Below are 26973 nucleotides of genomic sequence, written 5' to 3'. Positions count from 1 at the left end.
GGCACCGTGTTAATTAAGTGTTGTAAGAGTAAGGAGAGTCGGGAGTTTGTGTTGCTGTGTTGTTTATACCGAGGTTGTCTTGGTGTGTTGTTCTCCTGTTGCGCTTATGGCGTAAACAGTTATGATAGCGTGTGTGTTTGAACAGCTGGAGCGGGGCATACAAAAAGCGAGCTTACTGTAAAGACAAATGGACACAGCCTAGTGGCAGCTTGATCATTGTACGTTATCATCACTACTAGTAAAGATGTTTGGAAATATTTATATGAAGTTGAGTGAATTTGAATAAAGGGTTCCAGGGTAGAACATGTGTGGAGGAGTGCACGGTGAGAGGGAGGGAGGTGGGTGGTAATATATGTGTGTGTCAGGGGTGTAGGTGAGGGCCAGGTAGGCGGTGGAGGCTTTGGTTGCTGCTCAAGGTGGACCACAGTTTCACCCTGGGCAGGTGTCCTCCCACACTCACCTATACTTGCTGACCCACATAGTGACACCTGTTTATATTCTCTTTATCTCTACCACTGTTGGGAATATCTTATTATTGAACAGGATGTACAGACTCCTCTTATGTGTTTTAGTTTTGTTTTAGAATGCGTTTGATGGTTTTCGGTAGAGGGAGAAGAAGTAGGGGAGGTTGAAGAAAAGTGGCCTTCTGGAGAGCTAGGGTTCGTCTGCTGTGACTTTTAAGAACTTTTCCGTTTATATATTAGATTTTGTGTTGTTGATTCAAACCTAACAAAAGGTTGTTTTAATTGTGTGTGTGTGTGTGTGTGTGTCGGAGGGAGTGGCTAGTGTTTGCACCATCATGATAAACACTGCCGACGTGTGGTGATTGAGTGTTGCCGGTGAACACGGGGGCAGGTCAGGTCTTGTGTAAGGAAGCACCTGGTGATTGGGTTTTCCCTCCTACGCGGTGTCGGAAACATCTCTTGGCATTGCCGGAGACTTAGTGTTTCAGGTATGATTGTCTGTAATACACACGTTACCAGGAAGTAAGTGAGTAATGACTAAATTACGTTATCTTGTAAACAAGTTTGGCGTATGAATTTTGGCGCTGTGAACTATAATCGGGTATGATTAGCCATACTTTAACAGCGGTAATGAGTTCCTCTGCGTTTAAGACTGTGCAGGTTGCGAACGCTGGGTGAGTTCACTTCCCCCACTAGGTGAGTGAATGCGTTAACGGGGGGTGGTGGGTCGTGACAGGAGGTGGCGGCGATACAAGCTCGTGTCAGCACACCCCGGAGCAAGTTTGTTGTGTTCCACTTGGTCGAACTTTTCCTGTGTGTTCCGGGAGCGCTTGGTAAGGCGGATCACGCCAAGCTCGTCAGGGATTTGATGAAGCGGGATGTTTACACTGTAATCACAAGATGTTGGTCTTCATCAGCACAGTGAAGTATAGCTGTAAGGTGGTTCATTGATTACACCTATATTTTCCACTGTTGTAAAATTTTATGTAGGATTGTTTCTGCTCGCCTCCCATCATTATGAACCGGTTAGTAATTGCGGTCAGTCAAAGTTGTATTTCACACACCCAATGCATTTTATAATATTAACGATCTGGTAATAAGATGAAAGTATATTGAACATGAAAGATAAATGGTGGTGAATATAGTACCAAAATATGTCAAGGTAATTTTGAACTCGTCTCAACGTTACTATTTACATATGATACTACCTTAATTTAGGAGAGAGAGAGAGAGAGACGGTATTTTTTTCTGTTGCTGTAAGAGACATGAAAGTTAGTGAGCAGCGACAAGTCTCACCATAATAACAATAGTAGGGAGGAGCGGGGAAGTGACACGAGGATGTTGTGAGAGAGAGAGAGACGGTGTTTCTCTCTCCCTGCCTTGTGGAACATAATATTTGCCCCTTCAGCTAGAGTAGTAATTCATAGCCACAGAGTGAATGACCCGTAACTGGTGTCAGAGGTCGTCGGGGTTAAAGGCACGGTGATGGTGGGGGGGGATAGGGGGTACTAGTTATGACAACCCACAATTGGCACATACCTACAATAACATCGGGTGAGTGTTCGTTCGTCTCCACCAATCACGGGGTAGAACGGAAATCCTCATCTTCGCTCCACCAATCACAAAGTACAATGCACTGTCTGTTATCTACACACACAGGAGAGAGAGAGAGAGAGAGAGAGAGAGAGAGAGTTAAATATGGTGAGGGAGGAAAGGGATTGAGATATAAGGAAGAAGAGTTATGGATGTAATGTGTAGTGTTAGTTGTGGTGGAAGGTACACAGTAATGCAATGATTCTTTTGATATGGAAGCCTTGCATGTTGGTACGCACTGTAGTATGACGTGTGTGTGCGCTATTTGATTTTGGTAGAAGTAATGGTATTGGTAGAGTGGTTAATGGTGATAGTAGAATTGGTAGTAATGATGGTGATATGATGGTGGTAGTGATGATATCGATAGTGATTGTGCTTGAGCGGTAATAATGGTACGGTAGTGATGATGGTGGTGGCAACAAGCTGGCACCCGTCACTGATGACTCACCTCCCACACATTGATTAAGTGCTTGAGTGCATAATGGTAATAATGGTAGAACAACGCTTAGTGATGATGGTGGTGGCAACAAGCTGGCACCCGTCACTGATGACTCACCTCCCACACATTGCCACACCTGTTAAGTCACCCCTTTTTAGAAAACGCTTTGTTGCAACAAGTGTTTTTCTTTTTCTTTCACACATTTCACATAATGTACATTTCTTCCTACTATGCTTGATCTGTTATTTATTATTGCTCGTCTTCACAACACACTCTTAGCTCAAGTCTTCACAACACACTCTTAGCTCAAGTCTTCACAACGCACTCTTAGCTCAAGTCTTCACAACACACTCTTAGCTCAAGTCTTCACAGCACACTCTTAGCTCAAGTCTTCACAACACACTCTTAGCTCAAGTCTTCACAACACACTCTTAGCTCAAGTCTTCACAACACACTCTTAGCTCAAGTCTTCACAACACACTCTTAGCTCAAGTCTTCACAACACACTCTTAGCTCAAGTCTTCACAACACACTCTTATCTCAAGTCTTCACAACACTCTTAAGTCCTAACTCCAGGGGTTAATGATTCTATCTGAATTTGGGTTAGAGTGAGTTCATCTGTTACGACGATTCTGTTTTGCATTGTTTTAAGGATTAACTGGTCGAGGTAAAGCATGTAGTGTGCCAGTAAGCCTTGGTTAACTAAAGGTTCACTATATACGTTAACATTCTCCCGTAACTCTGTGTTAACTTTGGGTCTTTGAATAAGTTAGATGTCACTTTTGGATGTTATTTTTATGTACTAGATTTAAGTCGACTGGTTAAGTAGAGGTTTTCTGCCCTATTTAAGAGAAAAAGAAAAATTGACGTACTACACTTTGAGAATTGTGTACATAGTCGAGATTTGGACGTGTGTGTGTGTGTGTGTGTGTGTGTGTGTGTTTGTCAGTCAATCAGATGTGTGTGCTCTTACATTTCCAGTTACGAGGAATTTGGGTAACACCATTATCACGGAACAGTAGACGAGAGAGGGGGGGGAGGGGGTAGTAGTGAGAGGGAGAGAGGTGAAACTGTCTTTGGAGCTAAATATTTATGATGTTTCAGCGCCACATGATGTTATCGGGTCACCTGAAGATTAGCTCCCCCTAACTTATTTCACTTTTAAGTTTAACCACGCTAACCTAACCTTACCCTCAGGTAGAGTTAATGTGTTTAAATATCGGGTGAAGTAAACGGGGAAGGCAAATCTTCACGTGATCAGTTTAATCTATGACATGTCAGCCTTGTTTGGTGTAGCCAAGGTTGGTGAGGCTGGCCTGAGGGATTGTACACAAGCCATTTTCGACCTTCGTGCTTTAGGCCAAAGTTTATAGACCTTGTTTTAGTCTATTTGCGTTCCTGACCCAGACCCGCGGTTTAATTTTGGCCGTATCTGCCGTGAAGTTTCTTGTGGTAACTTAACCCAGCCAGTCCAAAACGTATTGAGAGCCAAACTGTGTAGTGGGTGCGGTGGAGTTCATGAAGGAGAGCTCGCGTCCACTATTTACAGTACCTACTCCACTTATTGGCTGTTGCCGATATGTACCAACACCTCCGAGTGTGAACGACCTGAAATTGTATAAAATGACTGGCACGAAAAAGTGTTAAAGTTTAACCTCAAGTAATTATTATCGTAAGTGATTTCTGTGTCTCGTCAATTAGTGTCGATAAGATTGATCGTGTTGTGACGGGCAGGGAAGGGGGAAGGGGTGACACCAGGAAATATACTCTGGCTGGTGAATGACTGGGCCAATACGTGACGATTTTTAGACCAGCGTTACCTAGATACTTTCTCCCACACACTGATGTATATTCCGAGGTTGTTACTCGGAGACTCGCGACACTTCCCCTACCTGTTGTCTGCTAAAAAAGTCATTAGAATTTTTGCCCATATATTAGTAAGTGGTGAGTCGAGGAGGGAGGGGGTGAAGTTGACAAGACACTATTGTATCCCATCTTCCGGATATTCTTCACTACATTCAAACACCACACCAACGCATTTAGGTACCTCCTACTCCTCCTGCTGATACAACGCACCTTACTACTGTATCTAACTAACGCACCTCTGAACAATGCACCTCGCCACCCATAATTTTGGTGCGGGTTCAGCCACAACCCTCACCTCCTCACCCTTGACTCTACTTACGCTACATTTCACAGCTCGTGGGAACCCCTTAGCCTAGAAAGTCTTGACGGTCGCCTGGTTTATAACGAACTCTTATTATATTGTCAAATTTGTGATGGTTCCGCAGAGAGCCTACAGGAGGAGGAGGAGGAGGAAAACCTGGATCTGTGTTCCTGTGTTACTTGGTCCTTGTGTTTGTCGGTGATTGGTTGTCTTATTGGTAAAGTTTGTCACCAGGTTCTGTCTGGGAGATGAAGACAGACAAAAACCTCCTCAGTAGTTACATATACAGAGTACTGTAGTGTGGTCATGGGTTATCAGAAGTTTGTATGTTTTTTCATCGGAACTGAAGAAGTGAGAGCGTATCATTTTTACTCAATTACGACATATTGTTGACAGCCAAGACCACATGGAAATTACACCAACTACCCTCAGACACGGGAAAAAATTCTGTAATAGGAGAGGACTTTGAGACTAATATATGTTCTTCAGCCTTTGGCCATGAGTATCCATGAGTCAGACAGTGGATGGGAAGTTGTTAGCGTGTGGGAAATTGCTTTAAGTTGGTTGGCCTCATATGTGGTCACTTGTCTACCCCACTGTGGTAAACCATCTCCGGGTGAGACCGCCAGGGCTAAACCTCGGCTTGTTCCCCCCGTGGTGCTGCTCGCTTAACTTCCCTCCACTCGAGTCTCTCCATGGTGAGTGTGTGTTGGTCCTCGGTGTGTGTGATGATGGTGGTGCCGATCAGTGTGTGTTGGTGGTGGTACCGCCAATCAGTGTGCGGTGGTGCCAATCAGGGTGTGGTGGTGGTGGTGTCATATGTTACACACCCAGCCACACCTACACCATGTTGTTGAGTCGAGTTGGTGTATTAGGAGTTGTGTTGGAGCTCGTAAAGGTGTGGTGACGCATCTTGCACAACCATCCACATAAGACAATGGTGAAAAAATACGCGGTGATAACCTGAACAAACCTGAAATAGATAAATTAATGTGTAGTAATTAAAGAATGACGTAAGTTATGTTTGGCAAGAAGATATATTACGAGGCAAACGTTGACAAGACTGGGGAGTGAAGAAGACCTTGCTGGGTGGTTTAACAGTTAGTTGTAATTCATGAAATGGGTAGGCGGGTAGAGCAACGTGCAGGGGGTTATGAGTTGATGGTGGTGTGGAGGATCAGCTCGTGTTGCTGGAGAGGGCAGGCGGTGGTAGGCAGTAGTTAGAGGCTGCTACTCACCATCATGTCTCGACCCTTCGTGGCCAAATCTCCCTCCTCCTTAAGACTGGCAATACTAGGGCCCTACCGTGCTTTGCCACAACTGATGAACGTGTATAAAAAAATCCTTCCTTTGTACGCTTATCCTTCCTAAGTTTATGTAATATACTAACACAACCAAAGGCCTCTCAGATACTCGCGCCCGTATATTGTATAAATCAAAGAAGACATTACGAATTCCATATTGTTTCCCTGTTGGGTCCTTCACCTTGCACAGGATACAAGGAGAGGGGAGGTGCCCAATAAACTAGCCACAACGCAGAGGCAAATCTCAAACTCAAATCTGACTCTGCTCCTCAGCTTTACAGGCGTTATAACCTTCAACCGACACTTTTTAGCTCCAACACTTATGCCCTAATTACTCTACTAGTCTGGCAATTTTCGTGATTTTGTGTCATTTCCAGACATGGGAATCAACTTTTCTTTGTGTTCTTTCATGTATACAGTATAACCGTTATTCTGGTGTCTTGAAGGTAAAGCTATAATGGAGAGATCTATCCCACTGTGTATGGTTAATTTAAGAATAGGGACGTGTGAGTGTGACTGCTCAACACCCCAACCACAGTCTGGGTTAAGTGAGCGTGTTTGTGATTATTTAGGAAGAAGGTGAAGGTTACCCTCCAGCCGCCACACAATTATAACATCCTCTGATCCATACTAGAAACGTGTGTGTGTTGCTCAGTAAAAGCAATTGAAGTACTTTTAATAATAATAATATTTTTATGAATAAAGATGTGGATTTGGCCCCAAAGTCCTGTCGATGGAAAGAGCAAGAACGGGAGAAACTTCGTGAAAATTCCCGAGATGCTGTAGATGAGTGTTAATCTTGACCCCAATACTAGCCTGGGTGATGACCCCTGATGACCTACATACTGATGGGGGGGGGGGCAAGAGTGATGATGGGGGTGGTGCGGGTGATAGTGGTGATGCGAGAAGTAGTCCCACCCCACCTGGATTTCGTCATTATGTATATAGACTGCATATACCCACCAACCTCTTTACAAACACACACACACACAAACCTCAGAGATGTGAGGGGTCGTGGAAGCTGAATAAATGTTAATCCGACCGACACACACCTTAGCCGTTCACAGTCACACTCCCACATTCCCGCAAGGTCAGATTTCAGCACAGGCACCACTCTCCCTTGTTATTGTTGTTTCACCCCCCAGTCGCTGTCGAACCTTGATCTTCGTTGTGGTTGATGGATAACTGGGAGCAGGGGTGATGGTTTGGGAGGGGGGGGGTGTTGGAGGGAAGGAGTGTAGATAAGGATGATTTGGGAGTGTGGGTGAGGATGCTGCTGGGGTGATCTTGGTTACCCTGGTGAGTGAGGAGAAAGCATGTTAATAAGGCCATGGAGTTATTTATACTCGTCCGCTCCTTGTGCTGTGAGGGGGACCTGAATGGGAGGTTCTAACCTTGGGTGAGGTGTGTGGGGTGGAGCAGGAGGTTGGGTTGTGGTGAGTCATTTCGGGAGAAGAGCTGTTGATCTGGTGGTGCTTAATTGTTGTTTGTTGAGTTGAATGATGTAACACCATCCCGGAAGAGGTGGGAACTGGCGATACATGTTTTCCGTCCTTTCGTCCATCTGGGAATTTAGAAAACATTACTCAGACAAATATCTGTGGATTTATGACATTATCATCTCGGATTAATTCACTAATTAACATTATCTCTTGTGTAATAATTATGAACTGCATTGGCCCGTTGGACTTGGCTGTGACAGCCTTGGTGTGCAGTCTTGCTTTATTGATGATGGCGGTTGGTGGAAGGGCCGGGATATGACGTTTTTGAGTTGGAGAGTTGGAGCCTTCATGGGTCGTGTGACTAAGGAATACTGGCCATGGATGACTGACTCAGGCCAACACTGAACATCTCCGGGATTGTTATCATATCGTGAATATATTATAAACTTGATCTCATCCAGCTATCTGTGATACCGACATTACTGAGTAGCCATATACATGTTTTCCGTCCTTTCGTCCATCTGGGAATTTAGAAAACATTACTCAGACAAATATCTGTGGATTTATGACATTATCATCTCGGATTAATTCACTAATTAACATTATCTCTTGTGTAATAATTATGAACTGCATTGGCCCGTTGGACTTGGCTGTGACAGCCTTGGTGTGCAGTCTTGCTTTATTGATGATGGCGGTTGGTGGAAGGGCCGGGATATGACGTTTTTGAGTTGGAGAGTTGGAGCCTTCATGGGTCGTGTGACTAAGGAATACTGGCCATGGATGACTGACTCAGGCCAACACTGAACATCTCCGGGATTGTTATCATATCGTGAATATATTATAAACTTGATCTCATCCGGCTATCTGTGATACCGACATTACTGAGTAGCCATATACCGCACCGGCCCTGTGTTGTTGGGCCTTTCCTGGGTTTCCAGGTCCCAAAAGCGGAAATCAGAGGCGGAAGCGACCTCGTGACTTTACGGCATGTACAGTATAATGGTGTGGAGGTCGGCAAATATGCTCTCCTATTGTAAGAGGAGAGTTTAAACCAAGTGTATGCGAGACATGATGAAAAAATAAACAGTTTTGCTTGCTAATTACACTCCCCTCGGGGGCAAGTCCTCGTAAACCCCAATCCGCTTAGCCAGAGCACCAAGATATTCGTGTAAATAACGTGGACAGTACACTGAGACGCACGGGAGGTTTGGTCATAGTCGGAGCTGTGTGCTGCTGGGACACAAAGGAAGGAATTCCCCGTATCGACGTAAGCGCCAAGAATTTTGCCTGCGATATTGTCACCAGTGGTTAGCTCATTTAGGAGGGGGTCTGAGGACTATCACGACCAAGATCTTTATCAGGATACTTTATTGTTGTTACACTGCCATCGCCGTTCGCCTGTCATTCGTCTTCGTTATCAGTTTATATAAAACTTAAGTTCTTCCCACGGTGTTGTTGGGTAACTTGGGATATGACAAAGGGGGGTGGGGGCTAGTGATGGTGTTGGCCGGATTATCAAAACTTTGTATTTTTCCCAGAAGAGAATGAGAGAACGCATCTAATTACGGAAGTCTCAGTCCTTTGTAGCCGCCTTCAGTGCGTAGTAGCTTAACTGAGGCAGTTAAACATATTCTTACATCATCAGTTAGGGAAAATTACCGCACAGACTTCTGAGAATGGGAGACGTAGAGTTGTTGGTGGTGTGGGTGAGGGAAATGTACGACGGGAGGTGTGGAGGGCAAGCAGGCGGGAGACTGCTTCGGGGATCTACCTCGGGCGCCTTTTTTTTTTTTCGTTTGTACTAATCTGGCGGTGCGTGTCGCCGTCGACTGTCCTGCAGCCCGCCCCGCCGCCAACATTCTTGGCTGCACCGCTAGATATAGCTCCCGCTCAAGGACTGCGTCCACGTACTATGTTTACTTTACATTTTTAAACATTCAGAACAATGGGGTTAACTGGTATTGTTTTCGTGTTTGAGAATCGTTATTGCGGAGTGAGGAAGTGTTGTGACTGGACGAACAGCAGCTGACAAGAGTCTTTTACAGGCAGGAGTGAGATAGCAGTTATCCACCGGGAAGTGACCCTCTACTCTTTGAGGGTCACTGTACTGTATGTGTTTGAAAAACAGGTTTATAACTGATACAATTTTTGTGATAAAAGGTGTGAAGGAAATGGTTGACAAGAATCGGGATGAATTATGTGCCAATTTCAAGAAGTGAGACTGTGGTGTTGAACACTTGACATAACAGTGTGTAGTGTGGGTGTAGTGAACAATGTGCTGCCCCGTGATCTTAAGGGCCAGTTTGTGGAGGTGGTAGTAGTGTGGTAGGCCAGCAAGGTGGAGTGTGACGGTGCAAGCGATAAGTGGCGGCAGGCCACTAGTGTGGTGTTGTGGTGCAGGGACGCGCTCATGTGGTGCCCCGGACTCCTCTCCGTCCCCTACCTGTGCTGCACGCTCAACATGAAGGACAGGTAAGTCCACATTCTCTCCCACGCTCAGTCCTCATTCCTTACACTTAAGTTCCCTTAGTGTATATAACTGTACAGTGGGCGTCGTTCGCTGTTGTGAGAGAGATGTTAGTGACGACTTGTATATAGACCAAGGAGTTTTGTGCTACTGTCGACGTCTTTCAAGGAATTGGGTGTTTGTGATGAATCTCAGTGGTTGGACGAGCGCGTGACTGTGTTCTATGGGCACCTACGTTGTGTGAACTTTTCCACGGGAATACTTAAAATTTTGTCGTAAGTATATCGTAATTTATTACTGTACTGTGACGGTGTCTGAAGTGGGGTATACAACTGAAGTGTGTATGTGTAATGGTAATATGTAAACACAAGGGGCGTGGAGAAAGAAAATGTGATTGTGGTTGAGTGCAACATATGATAGGCAGGTTAGTTGGGTATGAGGATGGACGTGGGTGAGCAGGTTAAGGTTTAAGAGTTGTACAGATGTAGATTATTACACAGATGTAGGTTAGTGTTCAAGGGGAGGGGAAGGAGTGGTCCTCCCAGGCTGCTGCTGCCCCGTGATGACCGGCCCCACCAGAGGAAACTTGCTGGTCATCCACCTGGCATCTCCGGCTTTGTGTTCCCTGCACGAATACCCGGCTCTCACAACCTTTCTAGTCGTGGTCAACTTTTACAACGGTTTCTGGTGTTTAACATTATTACTTATTTTTTAATGAGAGTTTTGTGCGTTAGTTATCAGCTGTGTGTGATTTTTCGTTTATTTTCCTTTAGTTTTTAGAGATTAAATAATTTAAGGTGGTGGTTCCATGGGAGTGTTAGAGTTGTCACTCACACCAAAAACCTTATCGTGACTGTCTTGCTTATCATCCTGGATATACCTTATCTCCATGAGTTTGTCAATATACACCAGCGTTTATTAATACCTGCAGCTTAAGCCTTATTTTTTCTGATATATCTTGCATAACTTAAGTCAACAAAGTAACTAAAAATAAAGGTTATGTCGTGTATGAGTCATAATTAATTATATGAGTGAGGTGGTGAGTTAGGATGGTGACGTGATCCCCCGCCTGGATGTACTGTAGGTGATGGTAGCGTGGGTGGTGATGACAATGGTGGTGTGGGTTATTGTAATGTAGGTGATGGTGGTGTGGGTGGTGATGACAATGGTGGTGTGGGTTATTGTAATGTAGGTGATGGTGGTGTGAGTTTTCCATTACTTCCTGCATAGGCAAGTTATACACCACACTGGGTGTTGGAAGGTGAAGATAGCATTAGTAAGGATGTTGGTGGGTGTAGGAAGACAGGATGGGTGTGGGGGTTGTAACGGTGAACGTACTGTGGAGAGGGCGAGAGGCATGATGCAGGGAGGCACTTGAGGATGTGACCCGTAACACGTCATTTCCTCCTGGGTGAGGGAAGGTGCGGACACTGAAGATGGGTAGGGCCCTGTGTAAGCTGTCAGACAACACGTGAGATTTATTTAGTGACCTTGTTTTTTTTCCTTGTTGGGTACGCCTGAGTTAGATGCACACGACGATGTTTTGAGCAAGTGAGAGGATGAAGGCACAGGACACACACACACAACCCGACTGTCATGACAGTTACAGCGAGCATGACGATCTTATTAACATACATGTATTTAGATCTTGAACCTCCCGCTCACAGCAGTTAATACGGTACTGGCTTAAAAATTACCCCCGAGTTTTATGTGTTAGAATGACTACCCCTGTGACTTAATGCAGCAGGTAACGGGCATTTCGGGTGATGGTAAATTTAAGGTTAAATTTTGTTATAAATTCTAAATCATAAGTAAGTTTTTCAAGATGACAAATCCGTGTTGGCGTGTACACAGTCATATGACCCAAGCTTTGTCATGATTTTACTATTACGAGTGGTGTCCCGAGACGGCTGAACTCCTGCGAGGTGCTGTACCTACAACTTACAATTTGCTCCGCCAGGGGGCTAGTTTATTGGGCACCCCCCTTGCACCCTGTGCAAGGTAAAGCGCAAAAAGCGCTTACAGCTCCGAACAGGGAAACATGTTGAGTTCATGCTTGCTTACGTGATTCATGCATTTAAGGGCGTAAGTGCTTGAAGGGCTATGGATTTTATCGGCAAGTTACATATAGTGACAGGATGAGTGAGTGGACTCTATATGCTGTTGTTGTTGTTATGGCTCACACGACACTGACGAGGAGGGGCTGGGAGAACAGAGTTAGTATTTATCACACATATGGTGCTTCTTGCCTTGTCATATTTCACGACCACGAAGCGTAAACTGTTCTTTTTTTCTATGCACACGTGTGTGTGTGTGTGTGTTAACCAAGCTGGAAGGTAATACTGTACTCAGCTGGGATGTGCTCGATGGTGGGAAGAATTTAGTTTCTACTGCGTCACCCTGTTTAACTGGTATTAATATGTAGAGGTAACAGGAGTGGTCATTAGTAGCTGAGTGAAGGGTGTTGGAGCCGTTAGCATAGTCAAGGGAGTGTGTGGGTGCGGCCTCTGCTGACGACGGCTGACGGCCCTCCACCAAGCTGGGGGCCACCGGAAGTCCCACCCCGAGCACCACACACTACTACCTTCCCTCACCTCTCGTATCTTCCCTTCCTCATTCCACATTCTTCATTCAAATACATTGCCATTGTTTCAGCTCTGTCGTTTGTAAGAAATATGCTCCCCGTCCCACCGTAGTTTTCCCGGCACGGACAGAGCTTAATGGGGCTTGCCAGTACCTGACTATCTCGACTTTTCCCAGACATCTTAGGGTATTGTCCCTCACCTCTTACCTCCCCACGTTTGTCGAAGCTACGCTCGTCTATGTTAGTGTGTTGTGCTTGTCTCCCCAGAGTTTGTGGCGCCTGCTGGGCTAGTATGTACAATACATCTTTTCTCTTGGTAATGACAGAGCTTTTCCAATAACCCTCTCCCATATAAGTTCAGATACTGAACATGTTCAGGAATAATCAAGGATACAACTTAAGACACCCAGACCTACTATGACCATCCCCCGTGCGCTCCTCCCAGTCCCAGACCTCCATAAAATATCATGGTGTGAAGGTGTGGAACAACTTACCCCCACCCATCCAAGCAAAGACTACGCTCCCTTCCTTTAAATCATCGCTTAAAAAATATCTAATGTCCAAGTACTAATATTTTTTGCAATACCTACTTTATATTCCTGCTTTTATTGTACCACCAGAACCGTTTTATCAGAGATTATCATGTAAATAGATAGAAATTACCATTGCAATAAATAAATTTGCCGACTAGACATGATACTGACAGCTCTGTCCTCTTGTTCCACCTTAATACAACCCATGTTGTACTGCTTTCCCCCTTATCATATTTATTTATATCACCTCCACTGTAAAGTATGTATATACTTAAAAAAAAATAAAGGTGGTAATATTCTGATATTAGAGATCATTAATCTATCTAGCCTCCTTTTAAAACTGTCCAGCGTTCCAGCACTTACTACAAAGTTGCTAAGCTTGTTCCTCTCGTCCACCACCCTATTTGTGAACCAGATCCTTCCTATCTCCCTCCTACACCTAAACTTATCCAACTTAAATCCGTTGCTTCGACTCCTATCCTGCTCGGATATTTTAAGAACTTTATCTATATCTCCTTTATTGATTCCTTTCACCCACTTAAACACTACTATCATATCTCCCCGCACTCTTCGTCTTTCTAGGGAATGCAAGTTTAGTTTCTTTAATCTATCTTGATATGGAAGTTTTCTAAGTCCCAAAATCAATTTCGTCATTCTTCGCTGCACCGACTCCAGTGAATTGATATCCATTCTATGATAAGGGCACCAGAACTGAACCGCATAATCGAGGTGCGGCCTGACTAGTGCAAGATACTGTATAGTTGCAATATGACCTCCGCAGTCTTATTACTTACACTTCTAGATATAAAACCTAATACTCTGTTTGCCTTATTTCGAACATAAACACACTGTTTTCTTGGCTGTAGGTCCGGGCTTACAAATACCCCTAAGTCTCTCTCACAAGTCGACTTCTCTAGGTTGATGTTAAGGTAGGGTGGCCATCTCCAAAAAGGACATTTTTCTATTTTTTTTTTGCGACACCTATTTTTTAACCTAAATTAAGCATATTTAATGATGAGTTGAAAATATATAAAAAAGTTGTATAAAATATACAAAATATTCTTAGAAGAATTGTTGATTCGTTAAATATCACTATAATGTGATGAATGCTATTTTGTGGTAATTTTTCAAAAAATTAAATTTTTTGAAACGCTCTGTATATATTACATATATACATGCATTCGCACGGTATAAATAAAGATCTGAAAGAAATGAATATTCATTTTTACTGCTGAAACAACATGCTAACCAAATTGAAGCAAGAACAAAAAAGTCAACCCCTTTCCACTGCGGCCTTGGGCAGACTGACCATCTCGGACGTGTTGACGGTGTTGGCAACTTGACTTGTACTGCCGTACACTGCGGCTTCACAGCAATGTTGACAACGGCAACTACATATAATAAAAATACGTTAACGGTTATTATGGCCTTCAGTTCCCGCTGTTTTAAGTATACCTAAGGTAATTTATATAATTCTTTTTAGTCAGACAACAAAAAGGAGGACAAATTAACGTCCGGCTCGAGGTAGCGCCGGACGGAGGACAGAGTGATCAAAAGCTGACTGTCCGGCCTAAAGCCGGACGTCTGGCCACCCTAGTTAAGGCTGTATACATTGACAGTATTTGTTCTTCCAATATTAAGTACGCTGCACTTGCTGGTGTTGAATTTCATTTGCCATTTTTCTGACCACTCCTGCAATTTATTTAAATCCTCCTGTAGTGCGTTTGCATCCTGTCCTGAATTAATCTGCCGCCCTATTTTGGTGTCATCCGCAAACTTGCTTGCTTGTGCGCGCGCTCTCTCCTCTCCCCTCTGCTGCCCCTCCTCACCTCCCCGTCTACGGCGGTTGTTACGCTACCGGAAGAGAGTTCGAGAGTCAAGGTGTAAAAGTTTGTTTTGAGATCACTCATGGTCTTATAGGTGTTTGTATAACTGCTGTTACTGCTATGTGTCTACCACACCCACCGCTGAATACTGCACCTGCTGTGCCACTTCAGTTCTCCTGATGGGCTGGCTTGGGTTACAACCACTTCAAACACTACTACTGGGAACATCTAAATCCTTCTAATAGATGCCGCCCTCCGCTTAACATTCATCTACAGTATGCTGTTTGGATGGGAGTTACCTGGTGTTAGAAGCTCATATCTGTGTCAGTTTGAGCTACTGTGCTGTATTTGTGCCAGTACAGTATAGTGTACTGGACTTGGTTTGAGCGGAGCGCGCGTGCGTGCGTGCTTGTGTGTACCACGTGAGCAGAGGCCTTAAGCTCATGGTGTGTGCGCGAGTGTGGGTCTCCTCACTGCTCCCCAATCTGCCCGGTAATGCGCAGAGCAAATTGTACGCGCGTCAACACTACACTTGTTCTCAGTAGAATTCCGAAAAAGAAAAAAAGATTTGGCAAGTTTCGTCGATTGTAAGGTGGGTGTTAGTGACGGGAGTAGTTAGTGTGGAGTGATGACCCGACCATACACTGTACAAGAAAGTTATTCAGGTTATATTGCTGATCTGGAAGATCCCCCCAACCCTTATTTGCAAGGTGAGTAACACGGAAGGCTGTTGGAGTGTATGGTGGGAGGATGGAGAATGGAGTGTTAGGTTGGAGAAGGGAGTGTTAGGCAAGTCGGAAGCAACAAGTGGCTGGCCAGTGGGGTGTGGCGGCGGTGTTGGTCGGGTGGGCCAGAGTAAAAGCGTGCATATTGATGCTCAACATTCACAGCACCACTACATTAATTGGAAAGTGTATTGTGTACGCAACAGACTGCCAGTCTGTGTGCTGCATCACATGGGTAATGCCTCTAGTCCTCCACCCCTCTGGCCCACACGTGTTATTGTGTTAAGGACTTCATGTGACGGGAAAGTTAAACACTTCTCAGTTATACTAAACAGAGACGGTTGAAACATTTAAAGTGTGATTACACGTGTCGATGTAGTATGAATTAGTAAATTGCAGCATGGTGGTAGTTACGCACTCGAGTGTGTGGGAGCAAATTGTAGGTGGACCAGTTGGACCACAATGAAGATTAGACAGCCCAGGTTATTTGACTTGAATAACACTTTAGGTTAGCGATAGAGATTTTAATCGTCAGGCGAAATAAGTTGGGTTGTCTAATCTTTAGGTGATTCTTATAGATTAATAGCCAATAACTTCGTAGGTCGGGGTAACAATGGGCGTTGTTAGATCAAGATGTTACAGCAACGTCACATAAACTTGATATCAGTTTGTATCAGATTCACCGCTGCATAATTATATACAGTAGAATGGGAATCACGACTATCATCGGTGAGGAATGGTATGATGAATGTATTGCAGCGGGGATGTGTGACGGTGTATATTATGAAGCGTGTTGTGGGAGTAACATTCTGCCACACTGTTGCTGCTGGTACACTCTATAGTCCACGCTATCACCCCTACACTTGAATACATGCACACACAGCAGAAGGGGTGATGGAGGTACTGCAGTATATGCGTGTCATGTGAATATGTATAAGTGTACTTCATAGGTTTGTGTTTGTTCTTGGTTCATTTTAATTAGTTTTCGTTTACTAAATTCACTTTATTTCATTCATTTGTTCTTCGTTTATTATTTTACAGGAAAAAAGGGGGGGTGTTATTGGTTGGGTTCCTGACGCTGTTGCCTTCTGGGTAAATTGTCAGTCTTATTGTTTGTCTCAATGGTAAAGCAGCTTGTTTCTGTACAATATTTGTTGCTGAAAGTTAACGTTACGATATCAGAACATCAACGACTTGGAGCTAGAGACAAAATTTCCTTGTTTTTATTGGTATTTTCAACCTTATCTTTATAACGTCCCAACATAGTGACGTTAACCACCTTGTATGGTAGATGGTTAACGTTTTGGGTAAGAACTTAACCTAATTCAACCACCGATGATTACTTTCGATATAATTACGTTAACCTGTTTTGTTTTGAAATAACGCAGTGTTCCAGTGATATGAATTAGTAACTGCTACCTAGAAGAATATAATGAGCTCAGTGAAATATATACAGTACTGTATTCTGAATAAACTTTTCGCCAAATTCCTGTTAGACTTGATTGTTTGGAAATGATTATCGCGTTCCACACTTGACGTATTATTGTGTGCAGTTCCGTTCCATAGGATTTTCATCTATTGAGTGGAATTAAAAGAATTTGTGTACTACTGTTGTAACGATTTGTGATATTTTATTTAGTTGTGTATAGTTATGTCAGGGTTGAAAATGAGAAATTGATGGCAGTTTGATAGTACGTATGGTGTGAATGAATAATGGATTGAATTGTGTACTGTAAGTGTGTGTGCGTGTGAGGGGGGGGTCATAGTTAGCCAACCCCGCGTGTACTGTATTAAGTAGTTTTTGGTAGCGAGTGGTTTACTGTGCCTGCCTCTGACGCAACGCCGCCTCTTGCTTATCACGTTGTCACACGTGGTAATCATCGACTTGCTAAGATGGTGACTAATTTTTTTTTATGGTAATGGGAATTGTATTCTCAGGTAAATTCTTGTGTGTTTCCAGGTAGTTTTAAGAACGAGGATGAAAATTGACTGCGTTAGTTCGTGCAATCATTAGCTCGTGAAAATGAACGTGGTTGAGCTTTCAACAAGGCTACCTTGTTTTATTCATTCCAGTTTTAGTGGCGTGAAATAATGAGACTCGTGAGTTGCCTCTCTTTCATTCCTTTTAAGTACGCGTAATTGTGACTCTGCTTAGTTTAATTGGACTTTCACAAAGTTAAGGCTCACCGAGTTGTGTGGGGGAAACGAAAGTGTTTTTCACCAAGTGATCATTAAAATTTAATTAACCATACCGGGTACTCATGTTAGAAATTAGAGGGCATTGATACCCAAGAGAAGGTTGATGAATTACCTTCGGCGGCCAGATAGGTGCTACCCGCCCAAACCAATATGAAAAGAAATTAGCTAGTCCCGTATAAGGACTTAGGACGGTGGTAAAATGGTACCGGTAGGTGAAATTACTGCGCGAACTCCCGCATTTCTCCCTCACACACACACCTGCTCAATTTTATCTTGATCTTCCCGTGATAAGTTCTTTTGTTAATGTCATTGTTCCTGATTCTTTTTTACACCTTAGGTTTACCTATGTACAAAGATAAATATTTATATCGTATTTTGGTTTTCGTATTTTGAAAATGGATTGAAATAACCTCGTGGATCTTGATTCTAGTTGAGTGACCTGGGTTTTGTGTCACTGATGGTGTGAGATTTATGAGGACATTCCTGGGGTGTCCTGTATCAAGATTATGAGCTTAGTGTGTCTTGAGACTGGAACTTCCGGCCGGGACCAGAATAACCAGAAAAACATGGTCCTGTGTGGGAAACAAGTGTGCGTTAGGGGCGTGTAGGGGGTGAGGGTGGCAGGGAGTGGTGGGCCCAGGCCATTGTAGTCAAGTTGGGAGTGTGTGGTGGAGTCTGACGCTGTTATCTTGGCTCCTGTAGACATTCTGTTGACCCCCCCTCGCAATCCTCACGTGATCTTGTTTGATTGGTGGACTGTTGTGAACGCTTTGATATGTGAACATTAAAGACCAGTGCGGGTTTCAGGGGTTCATCAAATGTGGTTTGCGTGGTGGTACAATTTTGAACTGATTCAGAACAAATAATGTCTTGATCTGTGATTGCTGAAGAAAATTAAATCATTGCAAGTTATTTAAACGAGTTTTAGCCGCATGCTGGATTTCTGGTGTGGTACTCTTGTGTTTTCTATAAAAGAGGTGCTCGATGATTGATACAAAGCAAGTGAATGTATAATTTGTCACTACAGCAAAGCTTTTTACTTACTGTTACATATTGCAAATTAAAACGCAAGATACTTCTGTATTGTGCAGTGGGAACGTTAAAAAAATTTGATGCGATTTTTTGGTGGAAATTATCATGGAACACTTCTATAAACTAATAAAAAAAATTGGCGGAAATTATCATGGAACACTTCTATAAACTTTCATATAAGTCTAGTCGCCATAGCACCAAGAACAGCTTGTGACGACTACTTTCTTCCCTTTACTAGTCTCTATATATGGCCTCTTATACGGACTCGCCCTCTATGGGGAATATTAAACACTTCATCAACACTGTTGTGGACAGCTGTGTATTGGTTTTCAATACAATTGGTCTATAAAGTACAATTTTTTATTCGTGGTAATAGGACTTGAACAGCAAAATTATTATAAATTTATTGTCTTTGTTTTTGTTATTATTGGTAATATCTGCCGGAGCGACCATGATGAGCCCTTAGACTATGATTGTTGGTCTAGTGGATATGTATTACCGGTACTGTTCTTCTGTTCTTATCATGTGAGTTGATAGTGTGGGTAATGTGTCACTGTAATAAGTCATCACATAATGTGCATTTGAAATAGACTGGTCATTGTTTGATTGGTATATTTATTGTAGGTGTTTCTGTATAAAATTTATAACAGTATATGTTCATTGTCAGGTGAGAAAAATATATGTACACTAGTATTAATGCTGTAATGTAGATAAATGAGTGCCTTTCTAGTTTTAAATTAAATGCGATTTCCGAACGAATTAATCAAGCACTGTACGTATATGTAAGTCAAATGTTTTTTGTCGACAAATTATACAGTACTGTACTCCTCCACTGAAATAATTTCAAGCATAACAGTGTTTGATTTTCTGTTGGGTATCATGATTAATTAGTGAAGTTGACAAATAACATAGCCTGTGGTTATATTCCCTTGATGCTGGTAAGTGAATATGCATACACATTATTATAGTTTCGGTCATACAGGGAATCTTAGGAATTTAACCCCTCCAGAAAGGAGGTGTCTTGCTATGCCCCCCCGGTTAGGTTAGATATAGTTCCTGGGTTCTGTGGCTAGATTAGGTTAGGTTGGATTGGATATCTAAATACTGTACACAGATGACGGAAATCAAAATTTTACCGTATCTAATTTTCTGACAGTTTCATGGAGATTAATTGCATTATACATTGGTAAGTAACAAATTAATCATCTATTGAAATAACGAGATGATTCCAATTTTGTTGATTTGACTCTGATTATTGAAATTGGATCATGGTGAGCAGTGTAGTTACTTTACTGGCAGCCATAGTATAGCAGGATTTCTTATCAATTGATTTTTAGTGTTTTGTTCCATTGGATGCAGAATATCGTATTATAAAGAAGTATATTTTACTGTATATATAATTCTGTCAGAAAATCAATAAGCAAATAAAAGTAATAAGTTTAATTTCTCAAGTGGAATGTAGTGTAGGACATACAGTAGTTACTTTTGGTGTACAGTACTGTACTGTACATTGGACTGGATAGCAGTTCCTTTAATGTACGGTACATGCTTACATACTACAGTATTATATTTTTGTGTTTGTTAAAAGAATATAATTCCAGCCCAGGAAAAGATGAAAAAAGAAAATGTAAAGTACATTACCTGGTAGTTTTGCACTGACCTAGATGACTATTGTATACTGTACAGTGGATCCCCGGGTTACGAACGGGTTCAGTTCCTGAGGACGTCTTAAGTCGGATTTGTACGCAAGTTGGAACACATGCTATGTGCATACTGTACTTATATCATAGCCTAAATCCTTATTTACATCTAAAATCTCTTAATTGAAGACAAAAGAAAATAAAATTACAAATTACAGTAAATGAAGATAAAAACTAAGTCATCAGGTCAATAAAATACTGTACAGTCCTGTAAATTTCAAGTTTAACCCCATTTGTAAGTCGGGGACCCCTGTACTGTACATTATGTAAGTTGGTCGTCATATACAGTGCAGTACTGTACTCTCTATCTCCATCAACAATTTTTATTTAGCAGGTTACAACATAAAAATGTTAAATCATCTTTATAAAATTCTAATAACTTTGTTTAATTAATAAAACATTAGATTGGGAAAATGGGAGTGACCATTTCTTTTAATAGGGTGCTGTACTTTTCATATTATAGTTGATCACCATTGGTAAAATTTTTATATTGTCCACTTCAGATGTGTATCACGAGATGGCAGCAGTTGTGGTGGGCGCACATCTCGCCCCAGGCTGGGCAGTTCATCAGAGGTTGCTTCACCAGATCCCAGAAGACCCACAGTGCTGAGACCACCTCGACAGGTGAGTGCTAACTATATTGCAAATTTTTCTCATATCTTCAGTATGTACTGTACAGTATGTACAAGTTCATATTTAGAATTGTAAATCCCCCAAATCTTATAATGATAACAAGTTGTGAACCAAACTTTGTCCGGTATACTGTAGAATACTTCATTATTACTAACAGAGTCATGCATCAGGAAGGGATATAAGTTATTCTTTTGTTCATGAAGTGTGCTGTATATGCAGTGTTGCTTTCTTAATACTCATCACATTAGTGACAGTTGGTTCTTATTAAAATCACTTGAGAAACTTAATGAATATTCAAATGTATTAATGGACTAGGACAAAATACTGTAGTGAATGCATTAATTATAGTACAGTAATTGTGGCTCTGTGATTAAAATGTACAGTATTTTTTCCTAGCATTTCTAAATCTTATTAGGTTTACATGAGAGAATGTGTGTACCCTGTACTGATTTGAATTTTTGAAAAGCTAATGATTTTCAGAAATTTACGAGACCATGAATAATAACATGCAATATTTTGTTCTGTGTAGGGTGGTGCACTGGAGGTAGAGGGAGGTGGGGTCTGTCTAGACCGTACCACATATCATTATATGTGCCAGGATGTTACTGCTCTAAAAACAATGTTGTTGCGTCTCAGAAGAGTCTTACAAGCAGCAGAAACCATGAACCCCTTTGATGCCAACTTGAGGGTAGGTGGAGCATATTTTTGGTTGTGTGCATGGAATTCATTATAGGTGAATTTTGGAATGAAAATGCTGTCCAGTATAGATATTGCCTGTACTGTACATGAATGATAATTATTCCAGATACAGTATATGTATAGAGTTTTATCCAATAAATGTCAAAATTATTAGATATAAGACTATTTACATATACTGTACTGTACATAGCTTTTTGTTTTCAAGTACCCTGTATTATCATACTTTATTACAGTAGTACTGTACAGAATATGTCAAAGTTCCAAAAATTTAATAGAATTTTATATCGCTCTTCGGTGTAGAATTATCGAATTACTGTATTGCTATAGTAATCAGTCTCATTCTTCTTCGGTTCTCTGTGTCTTGAAGTTTTGAGAGCATTTATTCCATCCACCCAACAAACTTGCAGTCCAGATATGAATCATCGCAAATGTTTCGTATCTTTCTTTATAAAAACAAAATTAATGATCCATGAAAGTCCTCATTGTTTTATATGATCTATCCTTTATTCTTGATGTTTTTATTTTGTTAGCTTCAACTTCAGTTTATGGTGTAACTGCAAAACTATAATAATTTTTCATGTTAGTTTCATCCTATTGTCTCTTACTTGCTGTATAATACTGTACCTCCATTATTTTATTTTTTTATGAGAAACTGTAGTACAGGTAGTATTAACATTTATTTGTAGTGTGTGTCTAAACTGTATTGTCTGACTGTTTTCATTCACAGTATGCATTCCCAATACCTATAATGTACCATAAAATATCAGTCCAAGCATGACAGATAAACAGTGAAGTGCTTTTGTACAATACAATGTTTTATTTTCAGAATTCCTTGTACCTGAGCCTGGCCAGTAGTGACTTGCCAGGAGGGACTGGCATCAATGGTGATAAAGATTCACTTACACCATCAAACACAGAAGTATCTCAAGAAAATGTTGACCTCAGGAGACAGGTTAGTTCCTCTCATCTTATACTGTCTACTCTGTATTTCCCTTGTGAAAAGTGGGATCTTCAGTCTCTTTAGAAAAATAATACAATACGGTATTGTGCAGTTTCTAATACAGGTTGTACCTCTCTAGTCCGGCATTCTGTGGTCCGGAACGATTTTAGTTTGTCCAATAGGTAGATAGGCAGCTTTTTTCTTTTCTTTTTTTTTACTTATCTGAATTATTATTATTATTACAGGATCATTAAATTTTTGCCCCTCAGGCCCTAATGTGGGTCAGTGACCTATTCCCGGGTGGGCTAATCCCCTTAATAAAAATAAAAAGTCGCAGGAAATTAAGGTTTGTTTACATCCGGCAGTTCGGCTGCTCTCTCTCTCTCTCTCTCTCTCTCTCTCTCTCTCTCTCTCTCTCTCTCTCTCTCTCTCTCTCTCTCTCTCTCTCTCTCTCTCTCTCTCTCTCTCTCTCTCTCTCTCTCTCTCTCTCTCTCTCTCTCTCTCTCTCTCTCTCTCTCTCTCTCTCTCTCTCTCTCTCTCTCTCATATATATTCTTATGTAAAGTAATGACGATATGTTTTCACGTGTGCGCATGCGCACTTACATACGCGATCTCTCTTTTTTCTTTACCATTATCATTAGCTACTTCTATTGTTCCATTTATTAACGTTAAATAACATTACTTAAAACATCCATATTAATTTTACTACAGCTACAACCAAGGTCTTATTTTCTTCAGTTTTATATGTAGAACCAGTCAGTCACTGGTTTTGTAATCAACGAAAACAATGCTGTGTCATTTCCTCGTGTGTTTTAATATTCAACGTATTATTTATGAATTTTATTGCTCATTTTGCACACACAAACATTAATTCAATAAAAAAGACATTCAGTAATAAACAATAATGAATCTTTTGTACATAAGAGAAATGACGCTGTTTACACGATTATGCACGTTGGCGCGCCGTTCAAACCCGTCGAAATTCAAGTTTCCGCCGTCAAAATTTTTATTTATTTATTTTTTTGTTTTCCAATAAAATACGTTAAGAATTAAAAACTCGCGAAATTTGAGAAGCCACTATACGACATTTAACCCTTCAAAGAGACCATGATGCAGAGAAAGTGTTGCTAGTGCTTCCAAGCATAAGCACAAGTCACTATCTATCCAGGAAAAGGGTGAATTTCCATGGTCCAGCAATTTCCATGGTCCGGCACTGGTCAGGTCCCGAGGTTGCCGGACTAGAGTGGTACAACCTGTACTTTAAAAAACTTATTATTGTACTCTATAGCATGGGTTATCCAGCATGCCTGTTGTAAGTCTCGTTACTTTCCTCTTTGTTTTCTGGATAATAAATGCAATTGCTTACATATTTTGGTTAATGTAATCATTCTAATGAATTTGACAAATTTTTTCAATACTTGGAATCTAAAACACTCGCAATAGATCATCTTGTGATGTTTCAAAGCCAAATATCAAGTCTAACATGGCTGCTTGCCTCTAATATTGGGTCCCTATCTCTTGCAACTTTCATAAATTTGGTTGCCAGTCTGGGATGTTTCATCAGAACTCAAACTTTTTTTTTTTTTCTAGGTGGTGCTTTTGCAACAGCAACTAGATGAACGTGATCGAACCATACGGCTTTTACAACAGCAACTTGCACAGTCTATAGGAAACCAGAACCCAACTTGTACCTCTCAAGAAACTAAGGACCCACAAAATATAGTTAATGCAGCTACCCAAACAGATCGCTCGGCTCGCCCAACTTTAACGGGGTCAAGCCTCTCACGGGCAGCTTCTATTGACGATGGACTCGGACCAACTGTTAGGTGAGTTCCATTTGTATAGACTGTATTTGAAGCGTGTATGTTGTTTTCTAATATACAGGGTATGTGTGTGTATATATATATATATATATATATATATATATATATATATATATATATATATATATATATATATATATATATATATATATATATATATATATATATATATATATATATATATATATATATTATTGTTAGTTATGGCTGACAGGGTTGTCTGGCTTGAATCAACTGAGCAAAAGTTACTTTTCATAGGACTGCACTATAGGAGATAGTATTTATGATTTCTCTTATTTTGCTCTGGCTTTTGATCATACAGTATTTTGATTTACTGCTCTTCACAATCATGCAAGATGCGCACACACATAAGCATGCATACAGTGGAACCTGAAGCTTACTTTATCACTCTGACAGTGGTTATGGAAGGAGTAATAGTAATGTATGTAACAATATTGATTATTGTTAAAGCTATTTGTATTATTGTTCCCCAATTGACTGCAAGAGGGGACCATAGAAATAATTGGTTTCTTTACTGTGTATGACTTTGTGAACACATTAACTTTACAAATTGCCAAAGGATTATAACCAAACTAGATATGTAGGTACTGTACACTTAAAATTATTAAGTTTTCTTCTACCATTCTGCCAAAGGAGATATAGAATTTGTGGAATCTGCTTGTGTGAATGTATGTGCATCTGACTTTTTTAACTCGGTAACCAGAACAAGTAGCACTGTATAGATATATCTTTATTCTCTCTTGATTTTGGATAATTAATTCTGAACTAGTGTTGTTATGGACTTAGCTGTGGGCAAGAGCCTTGGCCTACTCCTTAATACAGTACTAAGGATCGGGTGATCATTACATGTCTGTATTATAACGTGTGTTGATATCCTTGTTGAAAATACAATATATATATATATATATATATATATATATATATATATATATATATATATATATATATATATATATATATATATATATATATATATATATATATATATATATATTGTATTTTCAACAAGGATATCAAGATATTAAAGAAAAGGCAGAGATCAAACAACTCTTAGAATAATTTGGTTAAGCATAATTTCCTCCCTTTCATGCACCTTAATTCTTATGTTAATATAACTACAGTACAGTACTGTAACTTAAAGAGTCCCCAGTTAGATTGCTGTACGAATAGCTTTATGCTGCCTCATTATACTTGCTAATATTGAAACAGTGAGACTATTGGTAAAATATTATTTACCAAGAAACAACATACTGTACATTATTTACACAATGTTTAATATTTACTGTAAAAAGAGACACGTGTGTTACAAAAAGAGGATGAGAGGGGTGTTAATATGGAATAGTACTGTATGTAAACTTATAGAAGGACAAAAATGTCATGAGGAGACCTACTTGATAGTACAGTATACTTGGTACTGTACTAGGGTGCGGTACTGTATATTGGGTCAAGATAGATAAATCATTAGCTGTGTTAGCAGTTTTGTATCTCACATTGTTACTGACTAATTCACTTAATGAAAGAAAATTTGTTTTTATATGTTTACTTAATTATGATTTCTTGAAAGGTTTGGATAAGAGATTTTGCAAGATCCTTGCTGTTTTCTAAGTGGAAAATAAATTTTACAAAACAAATAGAAAATTCAGCATATTGTAACTGGAAAGGAAACTATAGTGAATAACACAGCATTATTTTTAAATACCTGTACAATATTAGAAAGTGATGAGAAGGAAATTTGAAGATACAGTAGTGTGAATATTCCAGAGAAAAAAAAGGATTGGTGACAAAGAATTTGGTGCTACTATAGCATGTGGTCTACAATATGTTTAGGTTAGGTTAGACTAAAGATATCTTTGTAGACCGCACACTATAGTAGCACCCAACATTTTACCACAAGTTGAGACGATGAATACCGGTATTGCTATTTATACATTAGACTAGATCTAATTACTGGATAGAAAAGTTATTGAGAGATGTACACTCATTATGTTAAAAAAAAAAATAGAAAACCGTAACTTATAATTATAGATAATTGGACAATGTGAATAGGACAATGGGTGAGTTTTTTAGATGGAGATGAAACAAAACTTTACACAATACAGTGTATGTCTTGTGTATAGAACTCATGCAAGCAGTTACAGTATTCAAGATTTATTCTACCATGAAAATAATTAATTATGGTTTATTAATTTTACCATTTCCCTCTTATCCATGATTATGACACAAAGTTAACCATAGTGGTGTTTACATTTGTGGTTCATATGCCAGCACATCACAAGATGCATCAGTGTGTGTGTGTGTGTGCTTCAAAGAGATATATAATACAGTACAGGTACTGTATACTGTAATTGATTGATACTGTGTTGGGACATGAAAGGTGGTAG

At 40.7% G+C, this 26973-nt stretch overlaps 1 protein-coding gene across 16 annotated transcripts in view; it reads left to right on the top strand.

Annotated features, from left to right (window-relative positions):
* The window catches only part of LOC121872610, a 169674-nt gene that overhangs the window by 132181 nt on the left and 10520 nt on the right, over positions 1-26973 (top strand). For all 16 annotated transcript variants that reach the window (XR_006090124.1, XM_042375490.1, XM_042375489.1 and 13 more), the window contains 4 exons: positions 20979-21099; positions 21638-21796; positions 22634-22759; positions 24339-24574. Coding sequence is in view for 15 of the 16 variants with exons in the window: in XM_042375490.1 (XP_042231424.1) it covers positions 20979-21099; positions 21638-21796; positions 22634-22759; positions 24339-24574 (642 nt within the window). In the remaining variant the exon portion in view is untranslated. The remainder of the gene's footprint in view (positions 1-20978; positions 21100-21637; positions 21797-22633; positions 22760-24338; positions 24575-26973) is intronic.

Source organism: Homarus americanus, unplaced genomic scaffold, assembly GCF_018991925.1.
Source record: "Homarus americanus isolate GMGI-L3 unplaced genomic scaffold, GMGI_Hamer_2.0 scaffold39155, whole genome shotgun sequence".
Lineage (NCBI taxonomy): Eukaryota > Metazoa > Arthropoda > Malacostraca > Decapoda > Nephropidae > Homarus > Homarus americanus.
Note: the sequence above shows the minus strand (reverse complement) of the source record. Positions and strands in the feature narration are given on the sequence as shown.